At 32.4% G+C, this 17934-nt stretch overlaps 2 protein-coding genes across 2 annotated transcripts in view; one reads left to right on the top strand and one right to left on the bottom strand.

Annotated features, from left to right (window-relative positions):
• The first annotated feature begins 1387 nt into the window (after positions 1 to 1387).
• LOC130894868 (DNA replication licensing factor Mcm6) lies at positions 1388 to 9012 on the top strand. The gene is made up of 8 exons (XM_057801883.1): positions 1388 to 1747; positions 1807 to 2215; positions 2274 to 2465; positions 2882 to 3311; positions 3915 to 4716; positions 6572 to 6792; positions 8205 to 8341; positions 8551 to 9012. Exons 1-8 carry the CDS (start codon positions 1656 to 1658, stop codon positions 8656 to 8658), a joined length of 2391 nt encoding a protein of 796 aa, XP_057657866.1. The 5' UTR covers positions 1388 to 1655; the 3' UTR covers positions 8659 to 9012.
• LOC130894867 (general transcription factor 3C polypeptide 1) overlaps positions 8925 to 17934 on the bottom strand; it is a 52099-nt gene continuing 43089 nt past the window's right edge. Inside the window, exons 22-24 of the mRNA XM_057801882.1 lie at positions 17446 to 17632; positions 16313 to 16400; positions 8925 to 9105 (exon numbers count right to left, since the gene is read on the bottom strand). Of these exons, the coding sequence (XP_057657865.1) occupies positions 9008 to 9105; positions 16313 to 16400; positions 17446 to 17632 (373 nt within the window). The 3' untranslated portion in view covers positions 8925 to 9007. The remainder of the gene's footprint in view (positions 9106 to 16312; positions 16401 to 17445; positions 17633 to 17934) is intronic.

The following is a 17934-nucleotide window of genomic DNA, read 5'->3' as shown; positions in this document are numbered from 1 at the left end:
GACAGTTTCTATAAGGGCAAGCTGTTTTGACTAAGGAAGACTGGCAACAATGCGCAGTATAGATAAAGTGTCTCGATCCGAGAGAGGAAACTAATATTTTCGGCACTGTAACGTAGGGACATTTTATCCCATACCAACTGTCCATATAAGAGTATATGACATTTCGACCTAGTGCGCATGTCTTATGCATGTCACGAAATACAAATTTATTTTTAGAGCTTGCAGCCTCTGTTGACCGTGTCAGCACGGTTTTTAGCCTGGAATTGCATTAGAAATGCTAAGATTGGTCGCATTCAACGGAAGAAACCGTACAACCCTAGCGGATTCATTCGGTGACACATACGGTACAAAGTCAACTCGTTCTGGAGCGGACGCCATTTTCGGAGCGCTTTGAGTTTGTGCTAAGTAACGGTAGCGGGGCTGAAACGTGAGAAAAGTGAACAAATCTGAGACAGAACAAGACCAGAAGTTCTGTAATCAAACGTTAAGTTGTAGCCTTCTTTGAAAAAAAAATGATTGAATTCGGTCAAGGGGATGAGAAAAATGAATTGAAGCTCCATGATTTATTCGCATAATTTAGTTTTGAATTATAATGTCCATTTTTTTATACATATAATGCTGGAAACACATCGTAATTATTAAAAAAAAATTAAGTTAAATAATGAAAATTTTCGTTTGAATACATTAAATAAAAATCAACCATAATGTAATGTATGCTGTGATTCCACTTTGCCCGCGAATTGTATTAGAAATGTACCCTAATAGGTAATACATATACTATTTCAGTTTCCGAAAAGCCCTACTAGAATAGAAAGGATCCTATCATATGACTATGACCCAATTACTTCGATCAGTTTCCAAGCAATGATGATCTTATTTAATTTCCGAACATTCAGATCATGATCGAGTTAACCCCGGTAGTGTCCCAAAAAGCTTTTAAGTAACTAGAGCATATATGTGATACTTCTATATGGATAGTTTCTATAAGCGGAAGTTATTCCGACTAAGGAAGACAGAATTATAACGCTTTCTCTATCCTTCGAGGTTCCAGCTTGGCTCTGCGCATTCTCAAGCATGCGCAACCTGAAGAAGGTATCTGAAACGAGAGAGAAAATAGTATATTGTTGGAACTTTAATAGTGGGACATTCCATCCCATTTAACATGTCCATATAGAAGTATTAAATATATAAACTAGAATTAATGAAATAATCAAATTAATTGTTATAGTGGAAACATCTTTCGCAGCTTATCAACATATTCGTATTAAAAAAGACCAGTGGCCATTTAACTAAGAAGATGATTTGACAGTTCTAAAGGTGAGATTCAATGACTTTTCGGAAAAAACGTCCCTACGCTAGGGTGGCAACAATATTCATTTTCTCTCTCGTTAAAGACACTTTATCTATACTGCGTATGCTTGAGAACGCGCAAAATCGAACTGGAACCCTGGAGGATAGAGAAATCATTGCCATTCTGTCTTCCTTAGTCGGAACGTGGCATTGGTAGTAACCTTTCAATTTCATCCAATCAGGATTGATGACGCGATGATAGAAATGAACTTTAGCCACTAACTTCATATTATTCAGATCATTCCCGCCAAAAATATTTCTTAAGTTTGCGAGACCCTATTTATTTATTGCTTTTTATATTTAAAATGGATATTGCTGACGCTAATATCGGTTTAAGACTACATCGTGATGAAATTGGAATTAGGTGCCAAAAACTGTTTCAGGATTTTTTAGAAGAGTATGTAGATATTATTTGTAACTGGTTTGTAATTGATTAATATTTACTGTTTTCTTAAGGTATAAAGAAGAAGGCGAACTTAAATATTTAGAACCAGCTTTAGAACTTCAGAGTGAGGAAAGAAGCACAATTGAAATAAGTTTTGAAGATGTAGAAAAGTACAACCAAAACTTGGCTACTACGATAATTGAAGAATACTTTAGGATTTATCCATATCTATGTCAAGCTGTTGCAAACTTTGTTAAAGACCGTGCTGGACTCAAAACGGAAAAAGAATGTTATATCAGTTTTATGGATGTACCTACACGACATAAAGTTAGAGAACTGAAAACTGATAAAATTGGTACATTGGTAAGGATATCTGGACAAGTTATTCGTACTCATCCTGTGCATCCAGAATTGATTTCCGGAACATTCACTTGTGTGGAATGTCAGACTGTGATAAAAAATGTAGAACAACAGTTTAAGGTAAGATAATTGACGAAGTGAATCTCTTATTCAATAATAAGTTTACTTACTCTTTTAGTTTACAAATCCCACAATTTGTCGAAATCCAGTATGCAGTAATCGCCGTAAATTTACGTTAAATGTTGACAAGTCCAAATTTGTGGACTTCCAAAAGGTTCGAATTCAAGAAACACAAGCAGAATTACCCAGAGGATGTATACCAAGAAGTGTCGAGGTTGTGTTAAGAGCAGAGAATGTAGAAACAGTTCAGGTAAATTGTTAAATTTTAAATCCCAGCTCTTTGTTTCTTTTATACTTAAATAGTAATCCTGAGATTGAAAAGACTAATATGACCTACGTTACAGCTTATATAGCAACTACCATACTCATAAATAATAAAATATTTTGTTCAGATGACTATAATGTAATTATAATATTCATTCAATTTAGAAAAACCTCAAATTATTATTTTTATAAATCTATTCAATATTTTTTGAACTTTTCTCGTGAAAATTGAAAAAATACTTGTCAGGTTGGTTTATAATATGTATAATTTTCAATAATTTGTGGCAAATCTATTTTATATTTGTATTCTGTTGTTTAGCAGAATAATTCAATTTTTGAAATTTACTATTCAATGTGAAATATAATTCTTGTTAATTAATTATAGTTATTCTGATTTTATAGGCTGGGGATAGATATGACTTCACTGGAACTCTCATAGTAGTACCTGATGTTGGAGCTTTTGCTCTTCCTGGTGCAAAAACACAGATATCTGCCAAAAATCGACGCACTGAGGAGTCTGAAGGTGTAAGGGGCTTGAAAGCTCTTGGAGTTCGGGATCTACATTACCGCATGGCATTTTTAGCATGTAGTGTGCAACAGACTGTCTCCAAATTTGGAGGAATTGAAATGCCTTTAGGAGAGATAACTCCTGAAATCATGAAACAGCAGATGACTGAAGGAGAATGGACACATATGTATGAAATGTCCCATGATAAAAATTTGTATAATAATATGATAAACAGTCTTTTCCCAAGTATTCATGGTAATGAGGAGGTGAAGAAAGGGATTCTTTTGATGCTGTTTGGAGGGGTTTCAAAAACAACAATAGAAGGTATGTATGTAGTAATCAGAGAGACTACTGATGATCCTAAATTTGCAGATTTGCAATAAATCAACCTGGTCTTTTAGGTTTTGGCATTGCTGTTGTTTCGTTAGTTAAATTTTTGGAAAATGTGAGGGTTTTAGGAATTTTTAGTTGAAATTTGTGATTACTGTCATTATCCTCTGCATTTGCCTTTGACTTAAATTATTTTTTTTTCTTGAATTATATAATTAAAACTATTTGGTGGTATTCTCTAATCCTGTTTTCTCTACTTGAGAAGCTTCCCTCAAACTTTCCCAAATAAAAGTCTAGTACTAAGACAATTCTTTTATTTAAAACACTGCTTCATTGTAATAATGATTTTATTTTTTCATTTACTAACAATTTTAGAACAGTAGACGAATATAATCTGAGGCAGAAATGTTGTGGTGGCTAACACAGTTTTAGTTTTTCTCTGATGATTTTCATCACAAAGCTATTATAGAATGGTTGCTCTATAATATTTTCAAGTAGTGTTCAGAGAATGGACTCCTGTTTTATATTTTTTTAAATAACAAATTTTTGTAACTATTTATTTTTTAGTTAAAACTAATCATGTTCTTACATTTCCAGGTACATCATTGAGAGGTGATATAAATTGTTGTGTAGTTGGAGATCCAAGTACAGCAAAGAGTCAATTTCTTAAGCAGGTCTCCGAATTTTCTCCAAGAGCAGTATATACTTCAGGTAAAGCTTCATCTGCAGCAGGTTTAACTGCCGCTGTAGTAAAAGATGAAGAATCTTCAGATTTTGTTATTGAAGCTGGAGCTCTCATGTTAGCAGATAATGGAGTATGTTGCATAGATGAGTTTGACAAAATGGATGTAAAAGATCAGGTAGCTATTCATGAAGCTATGGAACAACAGACTATTTCCATAGCCAAAGCTGGTGTTAGAGCTACTTTGAATGCTAGAACGTCAATTTTAGCGGCAGCTAATCCAATTGGTGGTCGCTACGATCGTGCTAAATCTTTACAACAGAATATAGATTTATCAGCTCCTATTATGTCAAGATTTGATCTGTTCTTCATTCTAATAGATGAATGTAATGAAGTGATAGACTATGCAATAGCTAGAAAAATTGTGGATCTCCATTGTAATATAGAAGAAACTGTCGAAAGAGTTTATACTAAACAAGAAGTGCTACAATACATTAGTTTCGCTAGGAAGTTTAAGCCTATTCTCAGCAAGGAAGCTGGAGATTTATTGGTACATTATTACAATCGATTGAGACTAAGGGATAGTTCAAGTACAGGAAAGTCAACGTGGCGTATCACCGTAAGACAATTGGAAAGTATGATACGACTTTCTGAAGCAATGGCAAGAATGGATATTTCAGATGAAGTTCAAATCAAACATGTTAAAGAAGCATATCGGTAAGTAGAAAAGTGACTATTTAATAAGAATATCTAAATAAAAGAAATATTACTCCACTCTACACAACACATTCATTTAAAAACTAGATATTAATAATATTCGAATTTTTACTTTTTCCAATGATTATATATACCATCAGCTTCCACTCTCGACAACATCTATAATAATGATCTCAACTTGCACATCAATGACAATGTCTAAATTCCACAGTTTGGTTTCAACATTTTCCTTGACATGTTGAATCCACTTTTTCCACTTATCAGGTCTAATTCTTTGAATAGCTTCATGAAAAATATGTTTAAAGTCAGAAAATTGAAATGTTTTATTTTCTCCTGCAACATTGTTTCACATCTGATCACCATATCAACTCAATGGGATTGAGTTCACGATGGTAGGGCGGTAACTGTAAAATGGTTTTATTGTGTTTTTTTGGCCATTTCTTCAATAATATTCGAGTTATACTTATTTTTATACTCTTTCATAAAATCTAAAATAGTACCCGTTTTTTTCGTTTCAAATTAATAAACTCTTTCTTCCTAAAATTAAATTTTCCCTGTAAAACCTGGCACATATAAAAACAAACATAAAATGTGCTGTTAACTTAACTCTCTTGATTTGTAATAACTATGGAAATTATCTTAGTCAACCCAATAATAATAAATAATAAAAAATCTTTTTAGAAATAAGCTTTTATTTAAATGAAATTTTAGTGGACTTACAATGTGGCTTTAGAAATAGAAGAAGCTCAAATTACTTGATATTTAGAACTAGACAATCAAGTGAGAAATTAATAAATAAAGATAAAGATATTCAGTTATGTTTTATAGTTTTAGATTTGATTACACACATACATACACAGACAGGTGACACTAAAAAAAACTTGTAAAATAGTTTTTTGAAACATTACCTATCTAATGGGTTTTTTAATCTGATGGAAAGTCCATCCAAGAATGCTTGCTTTGAGGCTTGTATTGAAGGATCCATCCAAACCTTATCCTTATTATGTCCAGTGTTTACCCATATTTCATTCAGGTAGTAAATTTTTCTATTTTCTCCATGAAATTTCTTAATTTTTTTAAGGTATCCTCATTTCCACAAAATTATTATTTTTCTAATAATAAACTGTTCCTTTCTCGTTTTTGTATTGAAATCCTTCTTTTAATAAATTACAAAATGTTAATCTTTTAAAATCCGGCAGGTCCTTATCTTTGTTAACTAATCTCAGAACTTTATCCACTGTAGGTAACTCATTTTGAAAAAAAAATTGTACATTCTTCTAATGGCGCTTCTGTCGAAATCATCAATTTAATTTTTAATTTTTTTGTTGATGCATACTTTTTTGGGTCGGCCACTGAAAATGATTAGCTCTGTACGATTCCGTAAACACTTGCAGAAGATACTCTCGAAATATTTTACTTTTTAGAAATAATGTCATTAACAGTCTTGTCATCATTCTCTTGTGTTTCATTTTTATAAATATTAACAATCATTTGTTTTTTGTGCTGGCCCCTCCCGCGCCTTTTTCTTTGTGGTGTATTATGCTGCCACTGATTTAGACCATAACGATGCCACGCTGCGTTTCGCTCGGGATGTTCACGAGGTGATCATTGTTTTGGTTTTGGTTTTTCTTAGATATATAGACTTGAGCAAATTAATAAAATAAATTAGTCATATATAGAGAGGCAGTATATTATCAAACTGAATTTTTGAATTATAGTATTATTAGGATTTTTTATTAAATTAAAACCATGCAAAACTGGGACTAGTTTGATTAATTTTCTAAAATATTAATGTATGTTTCTCACATATTCATAAACACGATAAATTATAAAAAATATTTCCTGTCCATTTAAGATTATTGAATAAATCCATTATAAGAGTGGAACAACCTGAAATTCAACTGGGAGATGATAATGATGAAGCTAATAATGATGAAAATATAGAAGCAACTCCAGAACCCACTGTAACTTCTACTGTAACAAAAAAGAAGATGGTGTTGAGTTTTGAGGAATACAAAAATATCAGTAATATGATCGTTGTTCATATGAGGAGAGAAGAAAGTCGTATGGAAACAGGTAAATATTACCATCAGGTGTTTTCAACGAATCTGACAGATCACTGCAATAGTTGTAATTATGCATTTTACATCGAATTTTTAACCAACAGCTGTTATGCCCTAATGATTTGGCTAGCTTATTACATTTGATTTTCATAGTAAATCAAAATTGTTTTTTTTTTGATATTTTCTTGCAAAACCATATAAGTGTCATATATTTTGCAAAACATAGTTGTAGCATAAAGTGATTTATTATATGAACATAAAGAGATTAACCATGCAGAGTTGATACTGAAATGCAAACGCGTCATGGCAGACAGTAGCGGATTTACAGGTTTGCTGTCTATAGATTAAACTCATCTATTCCCGCCTCTACTGATCTCTAAAATTCCATACTTTAGTTCACAATTATTCAAAGTACACCTTTTATCAATACAATTTCAACTTTATAATTTGAGAACTAAGGTTTCCTGTAAGATCTTTGATTATTTTCATGGCAAAAAATTTTTAAGACATTATATCAAGCATATTTCAATTTTTATTAAATTCATTTTTTTTCTGTCAAAATTTCAAACCTCGTCTTTTCCGATTAAACATTTTTTTTTAATTTTGTATATCAAAATACAGGAATTGTTAACAAATATTCTCGCCCTATGGTACAGTCTACTCAGCCTGCTGGTAAATCGACCACTGATGGCAGACAATTATTACTAATAAAGACGTCCATCCTAGATTTTATTGTTGTAACAATTATACCAATATGTACATGTAGAGCACCGCATTTTCAATATATCCTTTACGTTTCTTCTTGATTCCCTTAAATTTATTTTTCATGTTATGATTGAGATCATAACGACATCATTCTTCACTACACGTCATTATTCACCTTATATCAAGATGCAACAAATTTTATTTTTTTGGATAACACTATTGTAAATCAGTGTTTTCATTCGAAATAGATATAGGGCTAAAATTATCTTCGAATAAAGTTCTTCCAAAAATATCAAATGTTTTGTCTCCCGAAGGGGAAACGTGACCTTACAGTTCTGTGTTATGCTTTCAATTTACTAAAGATAAACCTTCATTTCAACCGCTGATTACAACATCTATGTTGAGAGATTGTAGTAGGCAAAATACTCTGTCATCTGGCACACTATACGCCAGAAATTGTACTGAAGACGAGTAAGTAAATGGATGAGCTGAACAAGGGATCAAAATACTATTCATAGTGTACAGTTATTCCAGGAGGATTGATTATAAGGAAGCGACAGTGTAATGAGGATAGATAGGTCTAATTTTAATATGAGAAGGGGACATCAGTGAAACACATTAAACTTTAGATAGAAAATTATAAACTCTCATATGTTAAATAGTTGAAATCTTTGTGTTTATGTATTTACGTTACCATTATTGTATTTTAATAATTTATAGAAGACAGAGAAGGTATTCGCAGAAGTGATGTAGTTGAATGGTACCTTAACCAAATATCAGATCAAATAGAAAATGAAGATGAATTGATAGAGAAAAAAGACATGTTTGAAAAAGTTCTTGATCGCCTTATGTATCATGTAAGTGTTTGATAGTTTGTAGGAGTATACATATATAAAACTACTTTTTGGTAATTGATATATATTATTTATAATATAAATTGAATGAAGATTTTTTATTGTTCTGTGTATAAAATGTTTGAATATCAAAGATCTACCTTAAAATATGTAAATTATACTCATCTTTTGATTAAACGTGAGGAAATTAATTCTTATATTCATCTCTGCAGGATCAAATTATTATCCCACTAACAAGCACGGGATTGAAAGGACCAAGTCAAATAGAAGAGGAAGATCCTGTGGTAGTAGTTCATCCAAATTATGTTATTGACCAGTAGAATTCGAGTCTTTACACAACAAGAAGTGTTATGCACATACATAAAGTTATAATTAATCATGTTCATTATCAATTTATCATATTATTGTAAATCATTTAATATCGAATTTTCATCTTTTGTATTTTAATGAAAAAACATGGTACATGAAGTGGAATAAAATTAACATAGGACTTTTTGATTTATGCATGATAGTTGAAATAAGAAATTATTAATCAATTATTAATTGAACTTTGCTATTTCACAACACAAAACATTCAGTCAGTATCTATGATTAAAAATATCAATTGGAAATTTTATTTTAGAAAACAAAAATGTACATAACAAAATACAATAAAGTTTCATCTATCTTTCAAATTGTTTCATAGAAAAACGATCCCAGCCGTGTCATGGATGCAATATTTGGTTGAATAATTATCTCCTCCAAATCATCCAGGAATGTGGCGTATCCTAAAAAGATTACATATTAAAAATGACGAAGGAACAATTGTGCGTGTGTGTAAATCAGAAATCAATCATCAACTGTATACAGGGTGTCTCATAACGACTCAACTACTTTAGTTGGAAAAAAATACATTATACATACATACATACATATAAATATATATATATATATATATATATATATATATATATATATATATATATATATATATATATATATGTGTGTGTATGGATTAATAGATAAATAAAATTTTATATTTTAAACACGACGATGTATAAATGACGGCCATCACGTTGACGTTGACGGCACTCCTCAAACCGTTTGCATTTTCAAAACTTTTTGAAGAAGTGGTCGAGGAATACTCCTGATCTTTTCTTCAATATTGTTTCTTGAATCTGCCAAATATCGTGGATTATTCTCGTCGACTTCGCTCTTAAGATAACCCCACAAGAAAAAAATCAGGTGGAGTCAAGTCAGGGCTCCGAGGTGGCCGTTCAATATCACCTCTTCGTGAATTCACCTTTTCTGGGAGTAACTCGTGCAATGCAGCTAAAGAGTTGTTAGTAGTGTGCGATGTGGCTCCACCCAGTCAGCCGCTTATAATGCTCACATTATTGTAGTTGAGGCCCGAACAAATTGCGTATCATGTAGACATAGCGTGCAGAAGTTATAGTCAATGCATGTTCTCTGCTATCTTCATAAAAGTAGGGCCTAATAATGCAGTTCGCAGACATAGCGACCCACTCGCTGACTTCTGACCTATGCAAAGGGCGTTTATGTAAGGTCTGTCGATCCTTTTCTCCCCAAAAACGACAATTTTGGCTATTTACGGATCCATCCAAATGAAAATGTGCATCATCGCTGAAGAACATTTTGAAATTGTTAACATTGCATTCACAAAATTCAATCTTATAACGTAATCATTTTCTTGTAAAGCTTGAATATTTCTACGTGTTCTTGCTGTCTTTGGACGGTCGTGATGAATTTCGCCAATAGTGTTTCCATTAGTATTGAATGTTTAGTATATTAGTATAGAATGTTACTTTCCCGGGTGCGGCATGATAGTAACTAAAAATTTAAGGAACGCGCTAGTAAACGACATCCCGCGTCTTGTTTGCTTCACACTAACTCTTGAAATAGTTTCGAGACACCCCTTTTGACACTTTCAGAATAATTTGTTCAAAACAGAAAAATCTTGATGAAAGAGATATGTCGTTTTGAGTCCCATGGAAAATTACAAAGTTTATTAGTATAAACAGAACCAAAAACATTTTGCTGTGACTTTAGGCAATTTGTCTGAACAAAAAAAATTAATCTCGAATATTGCCTGACTTTGCTACTAGCACCATTGCCGCCTGCTCTTTTTTCATGTACTGCAGAGATGTTGAAAACTTCAAAATCAACAACAGCAAAGATTTTGAAATTCAAAACTGAAATGGTTGTGCCAACATATGTTAACGTTGAAATAAAGGATAGTTTTTGTAGATATGTTTAACAAGCAGCAGAAATAATACATTACTCAATCAGTCGTGTCACTGACACACAGATGGCGCTGTTATTGTCAAACCCATTTAACGTTTATGAAGTACCAGTTTTCAAAAGAATAAAATTTTATATATAATTTCGATTAGTCAGAAAAAAGTGACAGCGATTTATGTGGAGCTATTTTTGTTACATTCAAAACAATTTCATGTGTTAATTTATCATTGATTCTTGACGAAAAACAATTCTGTAGAAGCTCAGTAATGACTTCAAAAGTGTTATCTGGTCTCTGCAACGATGGTTAAATTGAACGGATTACACTTCGAATGGCTTCCTCATCTACTGTATAGTCCAGATTTGGCCCCCAGTGGCTATTCGCTGAACTCAAAAAAGGCTCTCTGGTAAGTAATTCAGCTTAAATGAAAAAGATTCCCAACGAGAAAGCAGAAAAGAATTCGATGTTCTGTATAAAATTTCAAGACCTCAACAAAATTATCGTTTTAAGAGGTTTTGGTGCTGTTTCTCACTGATAATTGGGAAAATGGCAATTTGGTAACAATAATTCAAAACACAAAAAATCTTTTTAACCATCGATCACCTAACCTAACTTGTATCAAGTTCACGTAAACTGAAGAAACTAATTATGAATGTAATTATGCTTCTAAAGCAGAGCCCGGCTCAAGAATTTTAATTAAAGCCTCTGATACAGACGTTTTCATTATTTTGTTAGGATATACTAACAAATTTATTGAATCGGAATTTCGGGTTGCAAATTCAGCAACAAAAAAACTAATAGTCAACCTGTTAATTGCACCGATTTAGCGTTGAAGTTGAAGCAAATTATGCCAAAGTCTTCCCGCTTTCATGCGTTTACAATTTGCGGTTACACGGCAGTATTTTATAATAAAAAAACCTTTTCAGTTTTTTTTAAAGGAAGAAATCAAAAAGTTTTTGCCTCTTTAACAGATATTGATGATATTTTCATGGATGAAAAAATGAAGACCTTTCAAGAATTTACTGTTAGTATGTTTGGCGTCAAGAACTGCACCAAAGTAAATGATGCGAGATATCTCATTGTTTTGAAAAACTACTCTGCTAAAGAAGACAGCGAGCAGTTTTTTTTAAAAAATACTGAGTTTTAACTCATACTACTAGATATTATTGAATCAAAAAATTTTACAAACCATTTTCTTAAATTCCGTATGGTTTAATGCAACGGATCCCATTATGCGTGAAACTTTAGCGGTTGGTTTTTAGATTGTAGATTGAAGAATTGTAAATGAAAATAATATGATTGAATATAAACCAACACAAACTATAGTAATAGCCAGATGCGATTGGCGTAAATTACTTTGAGTCGAGAGTACAGGTATATGTTGAACCAGTTATCCAATGCATGAGCTGTTTAAGATTTGGGCACACAAAAAAAGATGTCGCGAGTGTTGGTGCTCCATATGTGTTAGTCAACACGAGGAAGAGGAATGTCAATTGAAGAAACAGAAATGCTTCTTCTGTAATGCTCAACATAAATCCACTGACAGAAACTGTAAGGAAAATGAAAGACAAAAAAATATTAAAAAACTTATGACATTTGAAAATTGCTCATAGTTTGAAGCCAGCCAGAGGTTTCCTATAATTGAAAGACAAAGAGATACAATCATATTTACTGGTAGAGATTTTCCTGTATTAAGAACGCCGTGTCAAGGGCAACAAAATGTAATAGAAGTGCATCAAAGAAGTAACAACTTTGAACAACTTTCTACATCAAAAATGAAGTATACACAAATAGTAGATAGAAATAGGAAATCACAATCTCCATCACCAGGTTATAATGTGGAACTGTAAGGTGCTTACTCCCACTACTATGTAGAATTCCTACCCCAGAGATAGTCAATAAGTCGCAGAGACAGGAACAACAGCAGGTACATGAGTACCAGCCAGACCCTATTTCACTAGTAGATTTTCTGAAAAGATTATCAGAATATTCATAAATTAAGGATATAACAAAGAGGGAAGTATTTTCAGAAATTGAGAGAATTGAACATTCGTATATTCTAGAATCACCTGAAGTGGCGGATATAGAAATGGAACAAAGACAACAGGATATGACTTTTGAAACGATCCAAAAAATGAATACAGATGAGATTCCAATATCAAATAGCCCTGATGAATCTGACGCACAAAGTACATATTAATGACGCACAAATGAAAAGGAAAAAAGAATTCATTATTCTACAATGGAACATAGAAGTTTATATTCGAATTATTCTGAGTTAAGAGTTTTAACACAAAGACATATCGTTTAGCCATAATAATATCTGTACCAGTTTACCCAACCGGTTTCAGATCTTAGGAATAGGTTAAAGAAATTTCAATAGTTATAATCTATTGCCCACCGGATTTGTAAATTACAAAACAAAATTATCTAGAGATATTTAGGAAAATACGCGGACCACCAAGTTGGGGATCAGGCACTACGAATACAAAAGGTATACACTGGACGCAATTGAAGAGCAAAATCTAGTATACTTGAATACAGGAGAAGCTACACGGTTGACACCACCAGGTCAAAATCGAAGTGTCATTGACATAGCACTTGTGACTCCAGAATTAGCTCCATTTAGTCAATGGAAAGTATTAGTATATTAGCAGATTGGAATAAATATACGAAGGCACTGGAAAACGTTGAATTAGGCTTAACTTATGAGAAGTGGGAAATGAAAATTGAAGAAGGGGCTAATATGGCTATCCCAGGAACAAAAATCACGATGAGAACAAGAAAACAGTTACAAAAGCCAATATGGTGGAATAGTGATTGTGAAAAAGCTCGCAGCTTAAGAAGTGGCGCATTGAAGAAATATAAGAACGACTTTTCCGAGAAAAAATACGTAGAATATAAGAAAATGGTAGCCAGGGCTAGGAGAATCATGAAGAAAAGGAAGCAGGAGAGTTTTAAATCCTTTATGGAATCATTAAGCAGAGACTATCCTATTGGAGAGATTTGGAAGGTTGTGAGAAAATATGCAAAAGGAGGCAAAGAAAATGGGACTCACTCTACAGAGTCGGAACAATGGTTAGAAACAATGTTGTTCGCGATGACCCCGACGATCATTCCGAGGGACGAAGAAGTTATTATATTTAGAAATTTAGCACCTTCGCCACCAATTAGTGAGGATGAATTACGTTCGTTTCTAATGAAGAAAAAGAGGGGTACAGGACCAGGAAAAGATCATATAACTTACTCAATGCTGGAGAACTTACCAGAGATCACGATCAAAAATTTGCTCAATATTTACAACAATTTTATCAACGGACATATGCCCTTACCTGAACAATGGAAAACATCGATAATAATACCGATTCTAAAACCGGGTAAAGTCCCTAATTACCACGATAACTACCGCCCAATAGCATTAACATCGTGTGTAAGTAAAATCCTAGAGAACGTAATACACATGAGAATAGATCACTTTTTAGAAAGCAACAAACATTCAATGATCTACAAATCGGCTTCAAAAAAGGCAGAGGAGTAATGAAATGCATCACAAAATTAGCTCTAGAGATTTATACAGCATTTACTGAAGGTAAAAGAACGTTATGCATATTCTTGGATATCTCTGCAGCCTATGATAATGTTCTTTTGGATAAATTAGCACAACACCTGAATGACATGGAAATCAATGCCGACATTATTCGGTTAATCACAGATATGTTAACAGCAAGGAGAATATTTATGAGATCACCAAATTCTGGCCGGCTAATTGGTCCTAGACAATCTACGAAGGGGCTACCACAAGGCTCTCCCCTAAGTCCACTACTATTCAATGTCTACACAGCAAGTTTGAGGAAGGTTGTTAATTGTTCTATCAAAGTTATCCAGTATGCAGACGATATTGTACTGACTTACTCACACTCTAATATCGATCACTTAAGGTACAGTATGGAAGAAGCTCTACACCAAGTTAATGAATGGCTTATCGAACATGGCATGGAAATTTCTGTTAACAAAACTAAGGCGACGATATTCAATAAGAGAAAACTTCGACAATACGTAGAACCTATTGCTCTGTTAGATACTAATATAGAATAGGCTGACTCATATAAGTATTAGAACATATAAACAACAGTTGCCTGAAAGCAGGTAAAGGAATTAACGTGATGAGAGCTCTCACCAGAACCTATTGGGGAGCCAATCCTTCAGTTTTCCTCAATATCTACAGGGGAATTGTAAGACCACATATTGAGTACGATATGGGAATAATCTGCAAGGCTTCAAAGGAGATATGGAAAAAGCTAGATAGGGTACAATATCAGGCAATTAGAACAGCCTTGGGATTTATGAAATCAACCCCAACCAACGTTTGACTTGCGGAGGCATCAGAAACTAGCCTATTTTATAGAAGAGTGTGGTTGAATGCGAAATTTTGTTTTAAATTACTATCATTTAAAAATGATGAGATAGGAAGATCACTGATCACGATTTATCAATTATATAATGAGGAGCCGAAGTTTTGAAGAAAAGGGCCTCCACCAAACTTACTAGGAGGGTTTAAATTAGCCTTACAATATATAGATAAACTGGAAATCACAGAGGGATATCCATGCTACAATTATGAATACTGGCTGTAAATACGGAAACTGGAGTGGTTAAATTCCAATATTTCTAAGTGCTCAATAGGCTGCAATGGAAAATTTTTAGAAATAATGAAGGCATACGATTAATATAAACAAAGGATCGTGAGCATGCGCAATTAGGATCACTCAAAGGAACCAAAATATGAACATTGCCCGAAGAATCGGAAACCTCACTCCAATTTGTACAGCAGAGATGATTGCAATTAAAGAAGCTTTAGAAGAAAGTAGCGAAAAGCAGGATAAAATTATAATCGTTTCGGATTCAATGTCTAATATGGAAAAGACGTCAAATTATTATAGGTATCAAGTCATTCAGGAATCACAGGAAATGAAAAAGCGGATAAATTAGCCAATCAAGGAAGACAACAAAATTTAATAAGGGAATATAAATTACATTACGTTGATATATGGCCAATAATCAAAGAAGAATTATAGAAAAATTGGACTCAACTTTATCGAGGTGAGAGCAAAATCAAAGGAAGAAATTTCTTTTCTATAAAAAATACGCCTAGTAAAAGCAGGTCTTCAGACGTACCATGTGGTACACTCTTCAAATAAACTGGTAACTAGCAAAACACAGATCCTGGCTGTATGTCGTCAGACAAAAGGCCAATAGAGAGAGAAGAAGAAGAACCTTTCTTACAAGAAAAATGATTAAATTCGTTTATTAATATAAGAAAGTTCAATCAAAGCAACCTAATAGCTTCTGTTTTGAAAATATACCTGTTTATCCCTAAGACACAAAAAAATAATAGTCTTGACAGCGAACGCTCAACATGTTCCCAATTGTTACAGTTACTGATAGTTATGCGCTACGACCGAAATGTGATTCGAATTCTCTCCAACAAGAATAATTCTGCTCTGACTTTGTTATTTCAAAATTTGAAGTAGAAAATTGTAAACTTCCATGTCATCCATGATTTTTTATCAGCACATAATGAAAAAACCTTCGCGTGTTACAAGATATTGTCAAATATTTTACTAGTTTAGTTGAATACAAAAAATTAAGATTCGAGATAATATAAATTGTTGACTCTACAAATAAATAAATTCATCTATTCCAATAAATATTTTTATAGATAAAAGAGATCTTACGTTCTTTGGTCATAGTCCATTCTGTGAACAAATCTTCTTCCATCTTATCGTAAAATAACAATTCTATACAACCTAATTCTTCTAGAATCTAAAAAACGTACGAATTTTTATGAAAATTTTTTTATTTTTTTTCAAATTATTGTAAAATGTAACGGTATTTTTCATAATTGTGAAGCAGTAAGTTTGTACCAAGGGTTTGGTGATAGATTAACTTAAATTTGACCCAGTATCTTAATAAAGTTTATTAAACCACAATGATAATTGCAGACCCAGTACTTTAATGGGTATTATGGTTCTTACAAGAGTCGTTTGTAGAACAAACAAGTGTTTTATAACTAATTTTTAACGATGTATTCCATAAATATATGAATATTATTTTTTTTAATACAATTTGCTAGACAAAATAATATTTCGGTCAGAATAAATCATGATTACTCCATGGTAATCCCAAAAAACTGAAGTAAGAACTTTTCCAACAGTTTTTTGGACACGAAACTTCTTATGTCCTGGAGAACCAGAGTGTCGCCATTTCATCGATTATTACTTTGTTTCGTAGAAATGTACCCAGGTCTCATCCATAGTAACAATTTAGTTTAAGAAATCAACATTCAAACATTTGGAGATTCATTTTGCAGCAATGTTTCTCATGTCCAAATTGACGTGAACTATATGATGAACGCGTTCGTATGAAATATTCAGTGTTTCAGATATCCGTTTTAGCCCAATTCGACGGTCTGATAAAATCATGTCATGAACTACATCGATACTTTCGGGGACTGACACAGAAACTGGCCTTCACAATCGGTTATCATCTTCAATGGAAAATTTACCTCTTTTGAAGCTTGCAGTCCAAATTTTCACGGTCGCATACGAAGGACATTGATCACCAAGGGTATTAAGCATATCTGTTTAACACTCAACCCTTTTAAATACAGGTATTTGATGAAATTGTTCGTTGCTATATATATACGCAATATTTTGTTTATGCATAGAACTGGTCTAGGCTAACTAGATATCAATACATCCTCGTATTTCCATATGATACATTTTACAAATATTTAGTGTTTATTGTGATATTTGATTCTGTCTCTTTCCGATTACGATTTTAATTGTAAATTATATCATTCACTTACCTGTACGATAAAAAACAAATCTACCGGTTTTATGAAACAATATTTATCACAAAGTTTAGAGAATGGTACTTTTGGAAAATCCAGGCAATATGATAGTACATTGCTTATCCATATTTTCAATGTTATTTTATTCAAGACGCCATCCACCCTCACCCAAGGCATAACTTTCATACTACACCGCTTTTGTCTAAAAGTAATAAAAAGTCGAATTATTGTATATATATTTGCTTAAAATTATTTCGAGTATAAGAACGTGGAAAAAATCAAAAAGATTAGAATAAATAGTAATATATGGAAATATATTAATATAAAAACACTTTACTGAAATTTGCACTATAGAGTTGAAAAAATTATATATATATATATATATATATATATATATATATATATATATATATATATATATATATATATATATATATATATATATATATATATATATATATATATATATATATATATATATATATATATATATATATATATATA

Source organism: Diorhabda carinulata, chromosome 6 (assembly GCF_026250575.1).
Source record: "Diorhabda carinulata isolate Delta chromosome 6, icDioCari1.1, whole genome shotgun sequence".
NCBI classification, from domain to species: Eukaryota; Metazoa; Arthropoda; class Insecta; order Coleoptera; family Chrysomelidae; genus Diorhabda; species Diorhabda carinulata.
The sequence above is the reverse complement of the archived record's forward strand: the minus strand, read 5'-3'. Positions and strand labels throughout refer to the sequence as shown.